Consider the following 22,557-nt stretch of genomic DNA (forward strand, 5'->3'; position numbering starts at 1 on the left):
GGGGCGAAACAAACGCGGGGTGACGGGAAGTAGGGAACGGTAAGGGTGAGTGTTTGTGGACGCGGCGGACAATAGTAGATATATACTTTTCCCACCCTTACCTTTGGAAATATACACTTTTTTCCTTGGATTACTTTCAACGGGACCCGGACTCTGCAGGTCTGCATCAAACCTTAAGGACCGGTATCATTTTCTGTTAATTTTGCCGGCTGTGATTTTTGGACTGTGTACTTTTATGAACGACATTCAGTTTCAATCGCGGGACTTAAAGTCGGGTTTGGGTTAATTTTGTGTTTGTGTTAAATTTTTTCAATGTGGGCGCATGCGGCTTATATACAGGTGCGGCTTATGTAAGTACAAAATCGGTTTTCCTCTTAAAACGTGGTGGGTGCGGCTTATAATCGGGTGCGCTCTATAGTCCGGAATTTACGGTAAGTGTCTTGCAATGACGAGTACAACAGTGCCACCTGCTGGTATGGGGTAAGGTTTAGTTTAGCCTCTGATTTTATGACCGGAAGGCGGATATTGTTAGCAGTCTCCAGCGCGCTGCTAACGATGTTGAAAACCAGCGGAGGTGCTAACCACATGGTGTGTGCATGTTGTGTTGCTCATTGCAGTCTCCAGGGCGCTGCTAACGTAACTGAAATAAAAGCCTCATCATCTAGTTCAGCCTGAATGTGGATCCTTGGTGGGTTACGTCTAGAAACCGATTTAATTATCATGCTTTATCAAAAAGTTTGAATACAAGCGAAAAAGAAATGCTTGATCGAGGATGTAATTTACTGGTTTACCGCGACAATATTAGCAATCTGTGATGCCGTTGTCGTCTGATACCAGAGAAGGAGACGATCCGGATTAGGGCTAAATGGGCAAAACGTGATTGGTTTAAAAAAAAAAAAAAAGCATCTTATCAATATTCTTCCCGTGCAAAAAAATGTTATACGGCTTGCACAACTTGAAATAATCAAAAAATGTATGCAATACGGGGATCATTTATAAATAGCGGCCATTTTGATGGGTGTTGTCCAATCACACTTCTTCAAAAAAAAGTGAGCCGTGATTGGATGTTGTCACCCAACGACAGTGAGATCATTTCCTGTTGACAGCAATTGGCAAAATGGCCGTCATTTCAAATGAATCAAAAACGTGAGTTTTTATTTAAATGACACAAAATTAAACACAACCATAATTTTTAGAAGACTGGGGGAACATATACAACATATAAAGAGAATATTCGTGTGGGCTAATCCCATTTTTACTCTTCTTGTACTGTACAGCTTGGTACATGAAGAATTTGCGCTTTGTATTTGTAAACATTCGCAGTATTTTACGTTTTACTACATTGTTTTAATGACTTGCTTCACATTTGGTAAAAAGAGTCATATTATTATTCTGAAGTCAACAAAAAAGGATTGGTTTATGTTTTTCAGAGTAACGTGGTGACTGCCCTCTAGTGGTTGAACGACGCAATTCCAGGATCATCTGATAAGGTAGGCAAAGACAACCAATTTTGGACATCCTGTAGCACAATAATATTGCTTTATTAATAGGTTAAGATAAACCAACCAGCACTATTAATACTATTTCCAACACATCTAATACCTTGGAATACTTTCATACAAAAACACGAAGAGACTGACGTGTAGAAAATAATAGAATAGACATAGCTTTAGTGTTATTGAGTACAAGGTGGCACTCCAGGATGAACATGCTATAAAAACAACTAAAAATGTAATTACAGAAATATGAACAGACTGACGTGTAGAGTAGAATAGTATGTAGAATAGAATAAAACTATAGACATTCCAGGATGCAAAATAAAAAGACGTAAAAAATGTTAACAAAAAATAAGGATAGGCAATATTTTGAACGGCCCAAGTTGTGAGTGCAAAACATGCAAAGAAAATAGTTACATTTCATGAGCAGCAACATTTTCCATACATACTGGTTCAAAATGAAATATTTCGCTTCGTTTTATTTCATCAAAAAGTTCCAAGGACAATTGTACGAGTTTGTGCAGGTGTGCATGTCATCATTCAACCTGCAGGTGACGGTAGAGACCTAAATTTCGAGTATGGTGACGTTATTTAAGCCTTTAGTCTCCAGCCCTGAAATCCTACTTTGGAGTGCATGATTTTGCTGTGCTGTGCCGAAAAAAAACACTTTATGAAAATGTGGTTGAAGCCCTAGTGTGTAATATTTGACGACTAGCTAGCACTGCACGCTCCAATGCTGCCACGTAACACAGTGTAGTAGCAAGTTGCCAGCAACCAAGGTGGATATGTAAAATTAAAAATAAAATAAAATTGACCTATGATTTTTTTTAAAGAAAATATAAATTAACTTTTGTATGATAGTTCAGGTATTTTGCCTAGAATTCAAATCAACATATTTTTTTTTCCTAACTGAATGAAAGTTTTTTTTTTTTCATTGAAGGCACTAAATATTACACACGGTCCCTTTAGGTTCATTATGAATTCAAATAAACTCAAAAGTCATCACTTAATGTTTTCATCCATTTTTATTAGGTGTAAAACAAAAACACAACGAGAGCAATAAAAGACAAAAAAGAGTCGCCGTACCAAGTTAAAATCCCGGCCTGTTATTTGTGAGGCCGATTTTTTTTTTTTAAATGAATATATAGTGTGTTATATTCCTACAGATTGTCCGTGGTGATGTCATGACCGTCACCTCCATGGCAATAAAGACAGGAATGCTTGTTACTCTCGGTTGTGTCCGCTTCCCATCCACAAGTGTATGGCTTTCATACGCTGAACTTATAACATGCGCACCGTAAAAACCTCGACACACTAATAAAACCGATTTTGGCAATTCAGTTTGCTCTCACGGGTAAACCGTTGCAATTTACTGACATTTATATAAAAAAAATCGTTTATAAGGATTGACTTTTATTTTTTTGAAGCAAAAGAAGACACATCAGATTTGATTGGAATATAAAAAATACTTGACCGTGTCCTCTTAGAACCCATATCAATTCGTCAGGTATTTGCATGATTGTGTTTATTTCATCATGTTGCTGTTGTATGGTTTGATTACCATGGCAGCAAAAGGGTATCCTGGATTGTTTGCGCAAAGGATCCGGTATTAGAGCGTTTGCTTTCTGAACTTGATGCCTTTTGGGTAAAAACATTCTCGCCAAGAGGGCGAGTGTGGCCCGCTGTGAAGCAGCGGGTTTACCACTTGCTGTGCGGATACAGAGCATCCTGCATCCTGCATGCCTTCTACAGCTAAGCCTCAGTCATGGAAATTCCTCATCGGATTGGCCAAAGCAGACACTCCACGTGAAAAGAACACTTCATACATTCTTTGTGGGTATTATTGGCTCTATTTCCATCAACTCACTTCGAAAGTCAATGTGCTATATATGCTATCAGTAAATATTTTTGTTCAGAATTTGTCAGGTTTTCAGTTTTTGGAAAAAGAAGCTGTAGAGAATTTGGCACTTTGGAACTCTCCTGGCTTGAAGTCACGATTGCAGCCTCGGTCAGGTCCCTCATGATATGCATCCAAGTATGTGCATGTCTTGTACATAACTCTTTTTTTAGGTTTGGGATGGCGTTTGGACTCTAATAGAAGCAGGTACTTTTCTTACTTTTAATCACTATCATGCTACACTGACAAATACCCATATATATATATATATATATATATATATATATATATATATATACCGTATAAAATCATTAAAAAAAAAACGCAGGCACAGGCATGACGTCACCCTCCAGCACTCCCCCCACCTCCCATTCTCGAACCTAATTTGTTCCGCCCCGAACGGCTCTGTTAAAAGTAAGATAACAACAGACAAGCAAAGTCAGTTGGGCATTGTTAACACATGCTTAATAGAGAAAATATTTCACATTTTAAAAAACATGTCAAACAACACACCCTAAATTTAAGGAAACTTTACCTGTTCACTTTTTAAAAACTCAGTCCTAGCAAACTTAGTCGGATTTTAAATCATTGCGGCCAATGATGTTAAATAGTGGGTTGAGGAGCTTCATTCAGACAAAGAAATATGACCATTGCTGCCATTTTGGGACAATACAGTACTTAGTACTCACATAAGTATATTGTCTTTATTTCCCATTAAAACTGGGGACTGAAATAAATTGCCAGGAATGTAAAATGAATTGTCTAAGGGATGCAGGACGCATAAATAAAACACATATAACGTATTTTCCACACTATAAGGTGCACCCCTAAAAATAGACTTTTGTTATATAGGTTTTAAACATAAGGTGTACCGCATGAAATTGAGACTACATTAAGAGCTTCTGTGCATTAATACTTCCCGCTTATCCAATTTACAAAATGTTATATGCAACAGGAATTGAACCTGAAACATGGAAAAGGTGAAAGCGCTGAGAGATCACCACTGCACCAACAGTGGAACAGATAACATACAAAAAGGCATTAGAGCTTATCTCATTTTCACACTATTTTTACTCACAATGCTACAACACTGATTTTCATAGTGCATTCTGATAGGTTAAACAGTCTGTCCACCTCTTGGTTTGATATGTAAGCATCAAGTCAAGTCACATTTATTTATGACGCCCTTAATCACAAAAATGTCTCAAGGGACTGCACAGGATTACAATGACACAATGACCTGATCTTAAACCAACATGCGGGCAAGGAACAACTCAAAACCTCAGCGTGAGGAAAAAGAGAAACCTTGAGAAGGGACCTCACAAGTGGTAATCCCCCTTTCAAGATGACCAGGGTGAATTAGATTTAGCATTGCAGTACACAAACATAGTAAACACTAGGTAACATGTTGAAAATTTGTCCGGAAAGTGCATGACAGCAACGACGCCCCCAGCCTGTAAACTAGTCCAGAAAGTCTATGTCCACGAAGCGTATGTAAAAGACCTTGTGTAGTACTTTATTGAAAGGGTGAAGAAGTGGATAGACTGTTTAATCTATAAGAATCACCTATGCAAATCAGTGTTCCTGGCACCGTGAGTAAAAATAGTGTGAAAATGAGGTAAGGACTAATGCCTTGTCATATGTCATTTATACCACTGCTTTTCTTGATGAACGTGATGGTACTTTCACCGCCACTAGTTTTTTCCTGTTGCACACAATATTTGGCGATCATTGCACACCCATTGCTCAAATTCGGTATTACTACAAACTTTGCATGGTAACACATACCAAAAACTACTGTATGCATTTCCAATCTGATCCACTGTATTCTGCGGTATATAAGGCGCACTTTGAAATTTCCGGCCAAAATGTAGGTTTTCAGGTGCACCTCGTAGTCCGGAAAATTCAGTACATTTCACAGGAACCTTCTATAAAACAACCTAGTTAAAGAATAACCACATACTAAACTCCCGCATAACTACCGTTATAAAAGAATAGCTTGTCCGTCACGCAATGACCTATGACCTCCGGCGTCCACCGTTGCACTTTAGGCTTCCCGTCCGGCCCCGGCCGGACAATGATCGTGCTCCTGGATGCGACCGAGGGGTCCTCATCGAAGAAGTTGAAAGGCCGGAGGAAGAAACCCACCGCGTTGCCCGGCGTCGCGGTGTTGGGGACGTCTTCGGCGTGGGGAACGTGCAGGAAGCCTACCGTCACCCAGGCGACCAGATCCTACACACAGGAAAGTAAACGTGACTCTCGGATTTGTCATAGGCCTGCAAAACATGAGCTCGAAAGTGCAAACAGTGAAAAAAATCAGCTTTTAAAAAACTTCAATATGACTCATTAAGTCTCCCAGTCGCTCGCAATACATTTTAGCCTAGCAGCACTAGAAGCAGTACTGACAGTTAAGTGATCATTTTTTACCTGGTTGACAATATTTTCATTGTTGCGAACGTAATCCTCGAAGGACACAACCGGTTTCCAAGGGTCATTCTGGTTATAAATACTGCTGCTGGTGGCCTCGATGTCTTTATGACGAGTCACGGCAAGAGGATATCTGAAATGTAAAAATAAGTATATTATCATCCAACATATATAGTTGAACACAATAGTTTTCAAATGAGGGTACCGTCAAATGTTTATAAATACAATACATAAATAAACACATGACACAAACAAATAAATAATGATAATATACGTTACGGTACTGTAAGTAAAAATATTATTGTAATTATTGTGCTATTAACAAAAAGGTCCTAATTCATTTTTCACTCTGTTATTGACAATGACAAGTCTTAAGTCTAAAATAAAACTAATGAATCAAATAACACCAACAGGACATCATTTTTCTAATTTTCTCGTATTGTCTTATTCTACCCTAACTGTATTCATTTTTCAATATCAGGAAAATCATTCTTTAAAAAAAGCAAACGTCATGAAATACCATAAAACTGTAGTCTGAAAGATATATAGATTTGATTATATTTTCTTTTTTTCCTAATTATTCATTTAATACATCTAACCACAAAAAGCATTGCGCTAATAACGATGCTTGGCTGGGAAATATTTCTCATGGGGTATGCCACAAAAAAGGTCCATAAAACATGTTAGAGGAAGGGCATTTTTGTCTTCAAGGAAAGTAAATAACTTTTACATAAAAATGTTTCGGTCAGCTTCATTGAAACCCCCCTCAAAATCTTTACATTTTTATTGCAAAGCCTGCATTCACCTTGCCCAAGTGATCCCATTTTCTTCCTTCCAGCCTTTCGGTAGCACACTATCGCCGTGGGAGTTTAATTGAATGCGGTAGCCCTTCTGATGTCCCCACTTATTTTTTTCATTTGGATTGTAGAAATGCACATAGCGGGGGAACTTCCTGCCGTAGCGGAAGGCGGCCGAACGCTCCGTCTTATGTTCCGTCCAGTTGAGTTCGGATTGGACGATAAAATTCTTTGGGCTCCAGGGATTTGTGAAGTTGACGTATTTCAGATCCAAAGACTGAAAGCTGTTTTCGCGACCTGTGTCGGAACAAAATATTGACATGAGGTATCAAACATTACTTTGCATGTTGTTCAGATATGACATTGAATGCGTGTTTGTTTTTGACACTATCACTTTTGTACAACTTTGACTGATTAAGTGCATTACAAACAAAAAGTGCTTTGCTGCCATCTTGTGCCATGTATAGCTAGCATGGGTTTTCTGCATCATAGTTAGTTTTATCTTAGTTTATTCAAACATACAGTATCTCTCTTACCAGCAATATCAAGGTCAACCTTATAATTGATAAGATGTGTGTGCACGTTCCCCAGAACATAGTTGTACACTTTGCGTCCATTCTTTAATCCATTCTCTGTAAAGTAAGTTGCATGGATGTAGCCTGTAGCGCTGACCTTCACCTCCATGACTCCATTTTGGTAGAAAACAAAATCCCAGATGTAATCATAGTTGTAAACAGTTGAAGTGGTCCTCAACACTAACACGGCGTTGTCTAGTCCTCCATAGAAGCTATAGCCACCTTTGAACGCGCTGAAATGTCTCCTCAAAGGCAACGCTGTGGTCATCTCAAAAATACAGAGTGCGTTTCGAAAGCGCACAGGTTTGTCTGTGTCAAAGAAGTGATAGAGGTCAACAAACGTGGCGATTTCTGGACAGTCGATGCCAGGAGCTAGCTCATACGATAAGGTCCCCATGCCCCAACCGGCATCAATGTACTTTGTTTGCATGCCAGCAGGAGTGTTGCCAGCATAGAAGGCGATTGCTTCTTGGAGGCTGATCTCATAGGCGATCCTTTCCCCGTTAAAACGGACGTCAAAGACCTGAAGTCCGGCTGATGAACGCACCCTGTAGGCAAAGGTCCAGCCGGCATATTCGACAAAGTTGCCTTCGATGTGATAGCGGCGCCCTTGGGGCTCCACGAGCTTCGGGCCGTGGATGTTAGTAGGAGTGCTGGTTTGACCCCGAGGAACATAGGTGGAATAAAGATCCTCGGCATCGTGGAGGGGTAGATTGACCTTTTCCACAATTCCTAAATCGTACTTTTCTACCAGGTCCTCTACACTATCAAAATACATGCTATTGTACCACACTTTCTCAACAGTCCACTTCTCCGGATCCAAATCTTTGTGGTTGAGCAGGATTTCAAACCCTATTGGATGGATATAATAGCCTTCCACTAACTTCATTAACATGATCCAGGACCTCCTCTCACCCGATGCCAACCCTCGCGGGGCTATGTCGATAAAAGTCAAACAACGTTTAGAGCAGTTTGTGAACGTAAATCCACCTGTGGTCTCGATAAGAAGCCTTTGAGCCTTAGCCGTGATTTTGCTTAGGCTTTTATTGAAATAATTATACTCCATTGACGTCATCGGTCTGGACTCAAACGGGATAGGCCTATCGCCCTTGAACCTCTTGACCTCATGAGACTTTGGAGTTGGCAGTGGTCCGACGATGAACTCTGTAATATTCGGCTTGGTCTGGTTGGCAAACTGAACGACCACCCGTGCTTGGCGGGGAGGTTTGGCCTGACCGCGATCCAAAGCTCGTAGGGCATCGTTCTTTCTTGGCACTTGGAGCTCTATCATCAGAATGGTGTTCTTTTTCAGAGCCTCGGTATCGGCGTTGGAGAGCCCAAATTCGTCGATTCCGTGGAGGTAGGCCCGAATAGCCTTCATCTCGCGAGGGGTCAGGTCTGCGAACATGGGTGCGCCGTGGTGGGCCCAGTCTCTTGCTCTGGACGCCTCGCAAGCAGCAAAGCAGAGCAGACACATCAAGCTGAGAAGACTCATTGCTAAAAGTAAAGAAGGGGAGGGGGGGGGCAAATAGGACAGATAAGTTAACACAAATATTTCTATGAAGAGTGGAAACAATTTATGTCCCTCCAAAACAACTACCAGTAATCACTCTAATAGTTTGGTATAACTGAAAGTTTTGATGGATTATATTCATTCAGGTCTGCATAAATTCAATACAAAAAATCAGTTAATTAAAAAACATGGAAAAGAAACTAACTCCAAGAATTTTTAAGCTATGTAAAAAGTACTGTAGGCATCTGGGATGGGTGACTCTCTTTATCGGGTATTGGTGTCAAGCTGATATCAGACCATAATTTGATATATCAGTACCTGTGACAGCTAGCAGATTTCAGGATTGCTGTTGAAGCCTTACTGGAACTGGATAATTGTCTTGCTGACAGCTGCCCAGTAAGATTTGTTTTAAATTAATTGTTTTGAGTGTTTTGTAAAATAAAATAAAACAATAAGCAAATCACTTCCGTGTGTGCCCTGCGATTGGCTGGCAACCAGTTCAGGGTGTCCCCTGCCCACTGCCCGATGATTGCTGGAATAGGCTCCAGCACCCCCGCTACCCTACTGGGGATAAGCGGTGCAGCTAATGAGATGAGATGAGAAGCCAATCACTAAAAAATGTGTATTTTTCTCATTTCCTCTTCCCTTTATTTTCAACTCAAATCGAGATTATTGCAAACTACAGACTATTATGACACCATACCCTGATCTAAAACCTACATGAGGGCAAGGAGAAACTCAAAACCTCAACAGTATGTACATAAAGAAACCTTGAGAAGGGACTGCACATGAGGTAATCCCCCTTCTAGGATGAGCAGGCTGCAATGGATGTTGCAATAACAAATAATACACAGCTATTGTTAACATAAAATATGGGTCATTCATAAGCTATAGAATAGAAGAGGTGTTTTAAGACAAGATTTAAACAGTTCCACTGAGCTTGCAGATCAAATCTCAGAGGGCAGAGCATTCCACAGCACCGGGGCCCGAATGGAGAACGCTCTCGAACCTGCGGATCTCTTCTCGGCTCTTCCTTTGTTTAGACTAGTGGTGGTGGCTCACACAACTTCAGGAAAAGTTTGTAATGAACTCTTTGCAAATAAAAGGATTACTGTACACAAAATATTAAAGAGAACTTGGATAGAGCCCTGATGCAAGTACTAAAAATTTGCAGGCAACCAGTTCCCACACAAAAAGTTTTATATAAATTAAATTTTGTTGGCAAAATACCTTCTATTGCAGGGTTTGGGAACCAATAGCTTGCGAGACATTTACGTGCAGAGCCAGGAATCCTTTATATGACGCTCATTGAATACTTAATGTTTACTGTTGAGCCAATTATATGAGAAAAACCCACAGAACAAACTGTAATGCCAGCCAAGCAGACAGAGTAACTTGATCAGATGAGCTGTAGGAGTGGACTGATTTGATCGGAAGAGTGTTAGGGGTGCTTGGATCTCTGCACACACAGCTCACTAGCACTGAAGGGAAATACTGTACAGCCGGAAAATTACCGCAGTATTTTGTGACATTTCTTTTCAAAAATAACTGCTTGTTGTAAAACCATTTTTAACAAAAATGAGGGTCAAAAATTGCCTCAATTATCTTGAGTAACTGCATGAGGGCGACAAGTTTAAAGTGGGATATTTGTTGATCTGGGACACGAGGTTTGGCATTATCATTTCATAAACTTTTATGAAGCCATCTAACGTTACAAGGTGAAATAAAATGCGCTGAAAAATTACATTTTGTCTGGAGAGCGGGTTTGGCGGTTTTGCTGACAATTGTTAAAAAAAGGAGGATGGTTCTGTAAAATAAAAAAAACAAAAAAATAATCCAAATATTTTGCTATTATGGCTCTTTGGGTCGAAAAGGTTCGTGACCCCAGTTCTATAGTATACAAGCACGAATTAGGTCCTCCAATTCAATAGTTTCCTTTCACCTGCAAAGGTTATGTAATCGTAGTTATGGTGAGTTTTTAAAGGTAATAACAGTGGACGAATTCCCGATTAATTTATTGCCAGATTAAAAATATGTTGGCTTAAGCTTTATTAATTAAAGGGGAGACTATTCATTAAATTTGTTTTATTCTGCCCAAGAAAAGTAGGAAGTAACTTGTGTCAGGTTTTCGGCTAAAGTAAGGTGTAGGGTGGTGACAGCTGTGTTTGAGCCTTTATTGGAAGGCCGGGAGGTCAGACAGAAAAGATTGGTGATCCACTGGCTCCCCACGCCCTTTTGAGGAGTTTCATTCAAGGAAGCGCCCCATCGCCCTTCCCGAAGGCCCATCTTTACAGGATTAGGCTTGAACAAACATCTTTATCCTGCAAGCGAGACGAGCGCTACCCCTAACCGTCACCCTCCTACGCTCTAGAACTTTTGCTGCCGGGAGGTCACGCCGCATGTCCGTCAAAGAGTCCATGTCCAATTCCGGCTTTCCCAGCTGTGACCTTCCACTCTTACCCAATGGCCGGAGACTCAGATGCTACTGTACGTCCTTCGAGTCAACCCCCGCGTTTAAAAACCGGCCTTCCGTCCCTTTCAATAGGGAAAATATCACTTCATTGAAGACTGGTTAACGTGGTTATAGATAAAATTGTAGACATTCTGTGGGTGGAGGACAACTTCAAGGTAAGGATTGTTTCTTTTAATTTTATGACAATATGACACAGTAAAATGTTCTACTCTTTGGTTTCTAAGCATGTGTTGCTGGGCTGTGGAGGCACTGCTGCTGACCTTGCTTGGACTGCAGACAGTGATGGGGAAAGGGTAACATTCAACTGTCTGTCAAAAAAGTCTACAATCTGAAATTTATGCAAACGATATGGACATTTTTTTTATCTTTAGGCACTGGTGTGAACACACAGTGCAGCAGAAGGTAGACCGGGTACTGACCCCGCGTCTACAGCTGGAGGTAAGCTGCTCTGAGGTCTACCAGTATAACACCCAAGGCTGGAGGCTGGATGTGGAGGCCATGAGGGCCAAGCATGGTGGAGATGATGGCATTGCGCTCTACTATCAAAAGCACGGTATCGAGGCACTCTGCTCTATGTACAAGTAAGTGAACATTTGTCGGAATTTAAGAGAAAACCTACAAAAATACATGATAGCGTGAGAAAAGATAGGCAAAACCATGAGTAACATAAATACTATTACCATCCAGCACTTTTTATAATCAGTGGTTCATTAATGAACCTGATTCAATTGTCAAACTTTTCCATTGTTTTTATACATAGATGCTCCATGTCCATTTTTTAATGTATATTAAAACATGATTGGATGTGTGTGCTAGTCATGAATACAAATCAAGATTGGCAAAAACTGTTATTGTTATTGTACAGAATTAGTGAACAACTTTTCCAGAGACTCTTGTTTACAAGTGACAAAAACCAGTCATTTATAAAATACTGTAAATGTTGACGATCTTTGTGAAACTGCAAAATGCTCTGTTGGTGTTGTTGCCTCGGCTTATCTGTAAATACTAAAAAAGAACGCATTAGGATGACGGCTGCATGCATTTGTGTGAGTTGCACAAACTTCAAATTGAATACTTCCCCAAACTACACACAGATCTGCACACACAGGTTTTGAGTTTCAGGTTCCCCGTCTAACACATTTTGCAACATCCGACGGACCCCTTAGTTGAATTTATTCGTCTGAGCCGAAATCCAAGAAACAGCATCCATGGAAAATGCAAATGAATAATTGAGAGATTTCTCTTCTGTTTGAATAAATCAGAAGTGTACCGACATTTACAAAGGTGTTCCCTTAGTTTATCCGAAATAACAGTCGTTCATAGCTTCATCATAAACATTAAGGGTGTACTTCATCCAATATTGATATTGATGAATCAGTATCGTGTTTCATCGAAAATATCCAACGTTGGCGCTCATTTACAAGCTTAATCCAGATTCCACACTTCTTATTCTATTCAGCAGGATATTGCTGTAATATTCCCAAAAAATGTTCATAAAACTGAATTTGCGTTTTGCGTTGGCCATGGACAACCTGGATTTGACAGAACTAATATTGAAATTGAGAATGCAAACGTCGATCGACTTTGAGGAAGCGTATCATCCTTATTTCAAAGTTGTTGTGCCAAATTTATATTAAAAAAACACACAAATGACAAACAACTGAGCATCACCTCGAAATAATACGATAAACCATCTGATTATTTATCTAAAGTCTTGTAAGCGATCTTCTGTGAACGTACTTGATTTTAGAGTGTGAAGAGGTAAAAAAAGATATGTAAACTCTGACAGCAGTACTATGGATTTTTTTTGGGATGCTCTGCAGATTACAGATAAATAATTAGCAAAAGTGCCACCAGATTATCGCATCAGTGCGGCACGTTAACAAACACAAACACCCACGCCCTGAAAAACATGGTCAAACATTGACCTCGTAATATCTTAAGCTCGTTTTTCAAGCACTTGCCAAAGAGCAAAGACCGAATTGTTATCAGTTGCTATTTCACATCAATACATTCTTACGAAGCCTTTGAGTTTCTATCTGAGGTTTTGATGACCTAGACAGTGCAACATTTTCCAATGATCTATGATTATTTATGACGACTCACTTATCAGACCACACTACAGTAGTGTGCCGGTAGAACTCATCGGGGTTGTTGCATGTCCTATTTAACGTGACAAGTTCATAATTATTGGCATTCAGAACTAAATGGCTGTTTTCCAGTCATAATCAGACCAACAGATTTCCGTATCCAGTGAGTGACAGCAGACTGTTATTTTTGTAATGGTTTGATGAGGAAGTAGTTTGCGTAAAAATCTTAGGATTTATTTTTTTGGGGGGAGATCATGTCTGATCTGACAATGTCCTCCCAGATTTTGTTCTATTTAAACATTTTTTGACATTAGTGTTTTTTTAGGGGGAAGAAATAAAAATTGCCTTTTGTAAATGGTCCCACTGACAAAATATATTCCTATTTTACTAGAAAACAAGATATCAAAAATGTAGTGAAACCTGGAAAAAAGTTAAATGAAGTAGTAAATTGACAACAAAATGAGTTACCGAAATGATTTCTTCATCCTACCTCCCGAGCCAAAGCCCCAACAAAACGAACGAATAAGGTACTAAAAAGATAACAAAAAATACTGATTTAAGACACTTGATAAGCACACATTTAAATTACTTTTTGTGTCCGTCATTACTCTTTTATCACAGTTATTGGGGACCAGAACCTCCCACAATATGCGAAAACCAGCAAAGTGCACCAATTTCATTTAAGGCAGGCCACAATGGCACACTTAGGCAGCCCGAACGAAGAAAAAAAGTGCTTTGTCAGCCTCTGCTCTCAGCAATAGTCGACCGCGGATAATGGATCGTGGCCACAACCGTGTATTTCATTTTAGGCAGGCCAGCATTTTGGGATTGGGGATAATGGATCACAGTTACATGAGTGCCAAGCCTGAAGAAGTGCGCTTTGATAGTCCACGCTCCCAGCAATATGCGATCGGAAATAATAGATCAGGGATTTTCAACCACTGTGCCGCGGCACACTGGTGTGCCGTGAGAGATTATCAGGTATGCCTTGAGAAATTATCTGTCACTTTTTGAAGTTTTATAAAACATTTTGAATCATTTTCTACAACTATGATGTCATTGTCAAGTGTTGTGCTGTAAAAACTGAGGGTATCATAAATTATATTGTAATTAAACATACTGTTCAGTGTCATTTTATAACATTTTTGGTAAGTGGTGTGCTGTGAAATTTTTCCAATGTAAAAAAACATGCTCTGGCTCAAACAAAAGATTGAAAAACACTGTAATAGATCTTGGCCACATGAGTAAAGTTCATTTTTCAGTGGACAGGATGGCAAAAAAGAGCCGCCAGGCCCAACAAAATTGCACTCTGCTAGCCCTGCTCGCAGTAGTACACGATAAGGGATAATGGGTCGCGGAATATTTTCAAACACGTGAGCACCTCTCACTGCAAAAACATGCATGGTAAATTCATTGATAGAATGACTGAGATTTCATTCACGCAAAAAAGGTGTTTGCAGGGGGCCCCGTTGCTTGTTTCTAATCCACCCTTGAATGAAACAGACAATTAAAGCGTTACCTGATTGCGCGCGCGTGCAAATGAGTTTATCCCTTCATTGCGCGTCGTTTCATCAGCGGAGCTAAGATCCTAATACAGCAATGTAGAGACAATGAACTGCAGTTTGGAAATGTGCAATCGTGCACCACTATTTCATTCATCACGGAAAGTCAAACTCCATTTCCTTTACCCAGAAGGTATGCCATATATTCCGATAAAGTTAAATCATGCAAACGCTAGATCCCCACTGCACGTGTAAACATGTCGCTATAGTAACAGGACGTACTTGCCGGTTTCGCGTGTCGAATAATCCCCAGTCGAGGAAGTATTTATTCAGTCAAGCGCGTATTGAGTCTTTTAATGATTTCGGTCGGGTGACGTCACGGTGACGCAAGACTTCTAGTTTCCGCCCACTCCAATGCGCGCATCTAATTCTCTTCGTTTTTTAATTAATAATAGATCCATTTTATTGGTATGGGGTCGGAAATGCAGTGAGCGAGCGGGGTGGTAAATAAATGTATTTGTAATATGATTGTATTGCATCGTTACCTGATGTGAACCCTACACACGTTGCGGATTGGTGCTTGAAGTGTTTCCAGGTTGCAAAATAGATATGAGCCATTTGTTTGATTTTAAATGCAGCCACTATTTTTGAACAATCAACCCAAAAGATCGAGTATGAACTCATACCTGTCATCAGTTGCGCCCCTTATTAATAATTGCAATCGATTTCCCCTCGTTAGGCGATAATAAACCTTACAAACAGAACATGGCACCTATTTAGTGACAGCAAGACAGACTATGTAGAAGAAAAACAAAGTACACAGACACAACCGATAATTGGTGTTTATTTTATTTACCAAAAACACAACACAAATAATGCTTTATCCATCTTTCATAGTTCTTTTCCCACTTGCAGTAAATTTAGTGTTGCATATTTAGTTTGAAGATAAGAGACTAAAGCATATATGGGCAGATAAGATTGGTCTAACAAAAAAAAAGGAATAAATATATCTATATGTACACATACAAAAAAAGTTATACAGCCTACGCAAGCCAAATTGCATAATATGCGGGGAAACTTATCAAGTCAAGTCAAGCCATGTTTATTTGTTTGGCCCTTAATCACAAAGAGTCTCAAAGGGCTGCACAGACCACAGATTATTGCAAACCACAGACTATTATGACACCATCCCCTCATCTAAAACCTACATGAGGGCAAGGAAAATCTCAAAAACCTCAACATGAGGAATATGAAGAAACCCTGAGAAGGGACCTAAGGTATATATGAACCTGTCTGTTCAACAATTATTATTACAGCTAGCAATGCACCGCAAAAAGTCCAGTTAAAATAGTGAAAGAAAATGGAACTTTTAAAATTGTTCTCTTTGGCGTTAAAATGTCTTCTTCAATTGGCAGATCATTTTGAAGATTTAAAACAAATGTTTGTAAAAATGTAAGGAAAAAATACTTAAAATGAGAAAAATGATCAAATTTGATGAAATATTTTGTTATATTACAAAACTATTACAAAATATTCTACACTTTTTTGTTCATTTAAAGTATAAATAAAGTAATAAAGTATCTATCCATCTATATTTTTTACCCAGATAGTTAATTGTAGTTTAAAAAGTACAGTGAAATTGGTTCTTTTTTCTTGTTATATTGAAACAAGTAAAAAAATGAATACTAACAATTTCAACAAATTCTACAATATTTTCACTTGTTTTTACTAGGAAAAAAACAAATTGAATATAATAAAATATGATAAGAATTATAATTTATTTTGAGCAAAGTGATCCGCCATTGGAACAAGAGCGTGAAAATGTCATCTACCTATGTGTCCTCAGATTGCCTGTGATGGAAAGCCAAATGCTGAACAAGACAGTGAGAGCCTGCTGTGTAGGTTGGAGTGGACCACGGTGCTTGGATGGTAAGGGAGGTGTTGTGGTGGGGAGAGGAAGAACATTTCCATTGCTACAGCAAAATGCAAAATATTTTTGATCTCTGACTTTTCAAAGTACTATAAAACAATTGCACCTCACCCGTTTGTCTTTTCTGTCTCAGGTGTCGGAATGCACGGCCAATGTTACTCTACCTGGAGTTGTACCGAGTTCCCCGGAGTCCATAACGTCTCCCTAATGACGATGGAGCAGTGCTGCAGCAGCCAGTGGGGATTGAGTTGGAGAAATGCTTCCGATCAAACCTGCTTGTCCTGCGCCTACACACTTCTACCAGGTCCATTAATATAAGCGGACATTTATGTCTACAGAAATGGCCATTTACATCAACTGTTGCTTTCTACGAACCCCCAGACTCACAGTTCTCTCCGCTAGTGCGCGGGGGTCTCCTCGGCAGCGTCAGGACGCCCCACGGCTCCGCCACTTGCACGTCCTGGGGTGGATCCCACTATCGCACTTTTGACAAAAAGCACTTCCACTTCCAGGGGAGCTGCACTTACCTGCTGGCATCATCTTCTGATGGGACTTGGGCAGTATACATCAGTACAGTCTGTATTAATGGTGGAGAGTGCAGTAAGGTATGAGGAGTTCCTGTTTCATGAGTCATGTGAGTGGGATGGTTTTCATGTGAAACTTGCTGTGGCTGTTTGACGTTTGGTGTCTTTTCAGGCTCTGAAAATGATGATGGGCCTTGACTTGGTTGCAATTCATCAGAAGAATTTAACCCTCAATAGCCTTCATGTTCCAAATGGCCTACCCATATTTCAAAACGGTATGCTGCCACCCTTTCTTATATCAAGAACACATCCCTCCTGTGATAAAAAACTGATCCAAACAGATTTTTTTAATGAAACCGATTTAGGGGTCAGCATCCACTGGCTCGGAGATTTCGTTTTTGTCGAGAGCGGCATCGGTGTCAGGGTGAAGTTTGACCTGGTCAACACTGTCTATGTGACCATAACGTCCGAACATCTCTCAGCCACTCAGGGCCTTTGCGGGACCTACAACAACAACCCAAATGGTGCGTCATTTAAACTTCACATAAAGCGATGGTACTGTATATTTTAGAAAATTGGTGTCATATTTAAAACAATTTTTATAGATGACTTCACCACAATGGGAGGAATTGTGTCCCAGTATGCTGCCAGTTTTGGCAACTCATGGAGAGTTCCTGACCAGCTGAATGAAGTACAGCACACGTGCACCCTACCCTAGCAGTATTCCTTGTTGTCTGCTTAAAGACTTCCGATTGCATATTTTTCAAGGGTTGCAACGATGCAGCGGAGCTTGGACATAGCTGTGATGTAGCAGGGGATGCTGCCTTGCGCAGGAAAGCAGAATCCATGTGTCACAGACTACTCGAGAGCCCCTTCATACAGTGCCACTCTCGTGTGAGTTTTCACCCCCCAAACTAGGCAATTTCATTTAAATTTGTGATTAAGTCAAGTAAAATTATTTGCATAGCCCTTAACATCAAAAAGTCTCAAAGGGCTGCAAGGACTACCATTACAATCCTGGATTTGAAACCTACAATGGGCAAGGAAAAACTAAAAGAAAAAACTCAAAAAAATCAAAGAAACCTTGAGATTATCGACTATCCAGGATGATCAGGCTGCAAAGATGATGCAAGGGCATAAAAGAGAATACACAGACATAATCAACATTGAATACAGGTAATAGAATCTCCAGTTGACAGCTGCCTGCCCCAAAATCTTGACCGAAACAGCACGTTCTAGATGATCGCGAACATCAGGTTCTAAGTGCCTGTACGACGGCTCATAATCCGTGTCCTGTGCAACAACCAGGCTCATTGTTCTCCCTTAAGGACTGGAAGACAAGAGTTTGAGGTCAACATCACTCATACGCTAACCATCAATTTAAACATTATCACTGAGGTTGCAGATTGTATCTTAGAGGGCAGAGCATTTCACAACATCATGGCTCAATTGGAAAATGTTTTCAAACCTGCAGATATTGTATTGGCTCTTGGAATCATAAGTAAAAAAGTATTTGCTCTGAGAAAGAACATACAGCAGGGAAAAATTAAACCAGAAGGGTATAAGGGAGCAACAGAACTGTAAAATCTCATCTTAAATTGACAGGGCAGGTCAGCTAAAAACAGGTCATTGTGATCAAACTTTCTAAAAGCCTCACTGCAGCATTTTTTACCAGATTAGAAACCCACACCATAATGATTTTATATGTTGTGTTAAGTTTCCTCTCATGTTTTACAGGTGGACCCAGCAGCCTACCTCGATACGTGCCTGTATCTTTTCTGTAGCTTGCCACTTAAGGAGAGGACGGCAGCAGTGTGTGACACATTGGCGAGCTATGCCAGAGAGTGTGCCCAGCAACATGTCGTCGTACTTTGGAGGGAAGGGGAACAATGCGGTAATACGTTGTCCTGCTATTCAGGTTGCCTTGCTTTATGTAGTGTGACAACGCTAATGTGTGTATACTTGAGGTTATCATTCGGTGGATTTTTTATTTTATTTTGAATCAAAAACATATCATAAACTTGCATCGATATCAAATGAATGTTTTGATTTATTATTTAATAAATTCTTAGATACATTTATTAACCTCTTTTCTTTTTAATTGATTCCTTTTTTTAATCGTAAAATATTTATGTTGTATACTACATTTTCCTTAGACCTTGCATTCTAAATGATAAATTGTAATTAATACAACTCTATATACATACGCTGTATATTTTGGAAACAATATTCTGGGGCCATTTGCACTCTGCTGACCATTTTCCCCACATAATTTACAAAAAAAAAAAAAAACAATACTTTTGATACATTCATCTAAATACAGTACAATGATCAAAATACAGGCATAATCCAAACTGAAATTATCTTTGTTTATTTGAATAATCTTGAAAAGAAAAGGTATTCAGAATCTATTACTAAAAGCTAAAACAAAACAAACCAGATTGTCGTAAACAAAACGCCTTTTGCGGTCTTCATTAGGCCAATATGAGGCCTTCACAAAAAAAGTTTGGGAAAACCTCAATTAACATGATGTGCAGGACCGTACTCAAAACAAGCCCATGCCTGATTACAAAAACATGACTCTATGACCAAAAATTTCACAAAACTAACAGAAAAGTGCCATGAAATTACTATGTAACTAACGAGACAACATCAACAAAAAAGTATGAACAAATGATTACAGTTTAATGCCCGGGAGCATGTGCCCTCTTCCACAGCGTACTTCCAAGTATCCATTCATTAATTTTAATGCACTTATTCACGTGTGTCTGACATTTACATATACATAATGCACTTATGGATGATTTGTGTCTCATAATTTCAATTATTGACAGTATAGAAGCAGAGAAAGTTGACAAGAATTCCCCGAGTGTGTTGGAAATTTAGAAAGTGAAAACTTTGTGTGTTTAAAACTATATTGGGTTCCTGATTTGCTATTAATGCGCAGTAAAACAAAGCTTTTCTTACCCGCCATCTGAAAGAGAAAGTTTCAATTTTGCTCATTACGATATACTACGTGGTTAAAATGTGAGCAACTACCTGATCTTGGTTTCCTCTATTTATTTTTCAAGGTTGTTCGTTTATCTCAAACAAAATGTTGTCATTATATTTGTATTTAGTTTATTTTGTCTTCTAATAGCATCTTTGTTCGTCCAAAAGTAATCCAAAGTAATCAAGCTACAGTACTTTAACATTATAGTATTCAGATTATTTTGCTGATTACATTTTTTAACCGGTAATTAGTATTGGTATTGGATAACATTTTTAAAGTAATCCTACCAACGCTGCATCTTTTATATTTCGGTGTCTGCAGGGGTTACATTAAGGGACACATTTTCATCATGGATAGATTTTTTAAGAGTCGATGGGGAGATCTGTAGACCGTCCATCATATTGAGGGGTTGATTACTGGGCCGTAAAACACAACAGCAGTACATCCTTAAAAATCTAGCGCAGCACTTTAACAGAGAGAAAGGTAGAGAGAAATTGCAGCCGGGTCGGGATAAGGCTTGGGGTTTGGATCTTACCTCTGAAAAAATATAAAATAACGCATGTTGGCCTGGAGAGGCACCACCAGGCTGTTCTTGCCCAAGACACACCACAAGAAATGGTGCCCCCATGACCTGTGTGGTAAAGGGATCCAACCAACCTATATATTATCACTTTCATGACGACACAAGGGGAAACTTTTATGTGACCTGCAACAGAAATGTGATTGCATTCATAGAACCCGATGTAAAATATTCGATTTATTTTCCAAACAAGAGCTGGGGAACATTGAAAATCGCTCTTGCTTTATGGTTGAGAAGTCAGTCATATTTCTTTTTCAATAAATGTGACTTTGAATGCATTAAATATTTTGACAGAAGAACAAAGTTCATTTTTCAATCTTGTGGTCTTTCACTCGGATGAAAAGAAAGTCTCTCACTGTTTCCCTACTATTTCTTGTCCTGCATCTTTCTAGCTCGGTTCTGTCCTAAAGGGCAAGTCTTTTCAGACTGCGTGTCCTCGTGTCCCCCGAGCTGCGCGTCCCCCCAGCCTCCCGGTCCCGCTGCATCGGTCGGTCAATGTCGGGAAGAGTGCGTCGGGGGATGCGAATGTCTTCCAGGACTGTATCTTCACCAGGGACAGTGCCTGAAAAAAGACGATTGCCCTTGTTTCCATCGCAGGCACACATACCAGTCAGGAGACAAGATACAGCAGAGATGTAACACTTGGTGAGGAGTAACTGTTTAATTTTTATGTGGGCCTTTTGGTTGTTGGTGACATTTTCAACATTCCAAATATAGCGTGTGCAAAGAGGGTCAGTGGCGATGCACTGAAGAGAAATGCGCCGCTCAGTGCAGTCTGATGGGAGCGCTCCATGTTTCTACCTTTGACAAAAAGAGATACTCCTTACAAGGAGGGGACTGTCCTTTTACAACTGTGGAGGTAGGATACAAACAATTAGATCACAATTTGATACTATAAATGCTAAATGCACTGCAATAATAAAGCACTTTTTAAACCACTGAAGACCTCCAAAGCGCCTTACAATGTACTTCACACTCATTCTCACACACACACACCGTTAGCGGCCTCAGCCATGCAAGGCGCCTTCCTGCTGATCTGGGGGTTCATTGTCTTGCCCAAGGACACTTCTACATTTCGGAGGAACAGGGAATCGAACCTGTGACCTCTTGGACGAGCGCTCTACCTCTTGAGCTACTGCCATAGTTCATAGGGAAGATCACAAAAATCACTCCAAAGTTGTTTTTATAATTCAAACATTCTTGCTCTTATGGCATTTTATTTTGTGGGCTAAGTTTTTATTTTAAGGAGTAAAAATATATCTATTTTTTTAACCAGTTGTAAAAACTCATAATTTAATAACTTAAATCAAAAGTATGAAACCAATAAATGGGGATTGTTGAGTACCAATACTAGGGGTGGACAATACTGAGAATATTTGTATTGATCCAATTCAAGTAAATACACGGCAGTATCGATCAATACCGATCTGATACCGATACTTTTTTGCTTAGAAATGTTATGATCATTGAATAATTGAACCCTTTGGCCTTGACTTGGTTAATCATTACAATAAACACAGCACAGATGTTCCATTTTGTATTAACTACATTGCAAACTAACTGTATAAAAAAATCAATTCAAGAAATTCTATTACAAGCGTTTTAGAACAAACGCCAAGAGAGTCACACCAAAAAAAGTTAAAAGAAAATACAAATACTGTATAACAATGTCCACTAGAGAACAAAATACCTTCTATTGCACAACATTTTGAAAATAGTCAGTAGATGCGTCTGAAAAAGAAATACAATACAATAATTTGC

At 39.5% G+C, this 22,557-nt stretch overlaps 2 protein-coding genes and 1 long non-coding RNA gene across 3 annotated transcripts in view; 2 read left to right on the top strand and 1 right to left on the bottom strand.

The window, feature by feature from the left end:
• The first annotated feature begins 1,095 nt into the window (after positions 1-1,095).
• Positions 1,096-8,670, top strand: LOC148348701 (uncharacterized). Its single transcript, XR_015847561.1, has 3 exons — positions 1,096-1,146; positions 1,431-1,490; positions 5,445-8,670. It is a non-coding gene; the product is annotated as an uncharacterized LOC148348701 (long non-coding RNA).
• Positions 4,084-15,122, bottom strand: aoc1 (amine oxidase copper containing 1). The gene is made up of 5 exons (XM_088322157.1): positions 15,053-15,122; positions 7,154-8,689; positions 6,626-6,914; positions 5,821-5,953; positions 4,084-5,625 (listed from the first exon to the last, which is right to left on the bottom strand). The coding sequence occupies exons 2-5, from the start codon at positions 8,685-8,687 to the stop codon at positions 5,356-5,358; spliced, it is 2,226 nt and encodes a 741-aa protein (XP_088178283.1). The 5' UTR covers positions 8,688-8,689; positions 15,053-15,122; the 3' UTR covers positions 4,084-5,355.
• Positions 10,402-22,557, top strand: part of sspo (SCO-spondin) — a 106,286-nt gene continuing 94,130 nt past the window's right edge. The window contains exons 1-12 of the mRNA XM_088322158.1: positions 10,402-11,471; positions 11,550-11,759; positions 16,617-16,699; positions 16,834-17,004; positions 17,082-17,305; positions 17,397-17,499; positions 17,590-17,748; positions 17,830-17,915; positions 17,993-18,118; positions 18,962-19,118; positions 21,189-21,441; positions 21,514-21,655. Of these exons, the coding sequence (XP_088178284.1) occupies positions 11,404-11,471; positions 11,550-11,759; positions 16,617-16,699; positions 16,834-17,004; positions 17,082-17,305; positions 17,397-17,499; positions 17,590-17,748; positions 17,830-17,915; positions 17,993-18,118; positions 18,962-19,118; positions 21,189-21,441; positions 21,514-21,655 (1,782 nt within the window). The 5' untranslated portion in view covers positions 10,402-11,403. The remainder of the gene's footprint in view (positions 11,472-11,549; positions 11,760-16,616; positions 16,700-16,833; positions 17,005-17,081; positions 17,306-17,396; positions 17,500-17,589; positions 17,749-17,829; positions 17,916-17,992; positions 18,119-18,961; positions 19,119-21,188; positions 21,442-21,513; positions 21,656-22,557) is intronic.

Source organism: Urocampus carinirostris, chromosome 18, assembly GCF_059441175.1.
Source record: "Urocampus carinirostris isolate Australia breed hairy pipefish chromosome 18, RoL_Ucar_1.0, whole genome shotgun sequence".
Classification (NCBI taxonomy): domain Eukaryota; kingdom Metazoa; phylum Chordata; class Actinopteri; order Syngnathiformes; family Syngnathidae; genus Urocampus; species Urocampus carinirostris.

Bases quoted from the DNA above. Each gene is read 5' to 3' on its own strand.
- aoc1 (XM_088322157.1), bottom strand. From the start codon at position 8,687: ATGAGTCTTCTCAGCTTGATGTGTCTGCTCTGCTTTGCTGCTTGCGAG. The intron at 6,915-7,153 runs GTAAGAGAGATA...GTTCCGACACAG, and splicing joins GGTTGACCTTGATATTGCTG to GTCGCGAAAACAGCTTTCAG. The intron at 5,626-5,820 runs GTAAAAAATGAT...TCCTGTGTGTAG, and splicing joins ATGAAAATATTGTCAACCAG to GATCTGGTCGCCTGGGTGAC.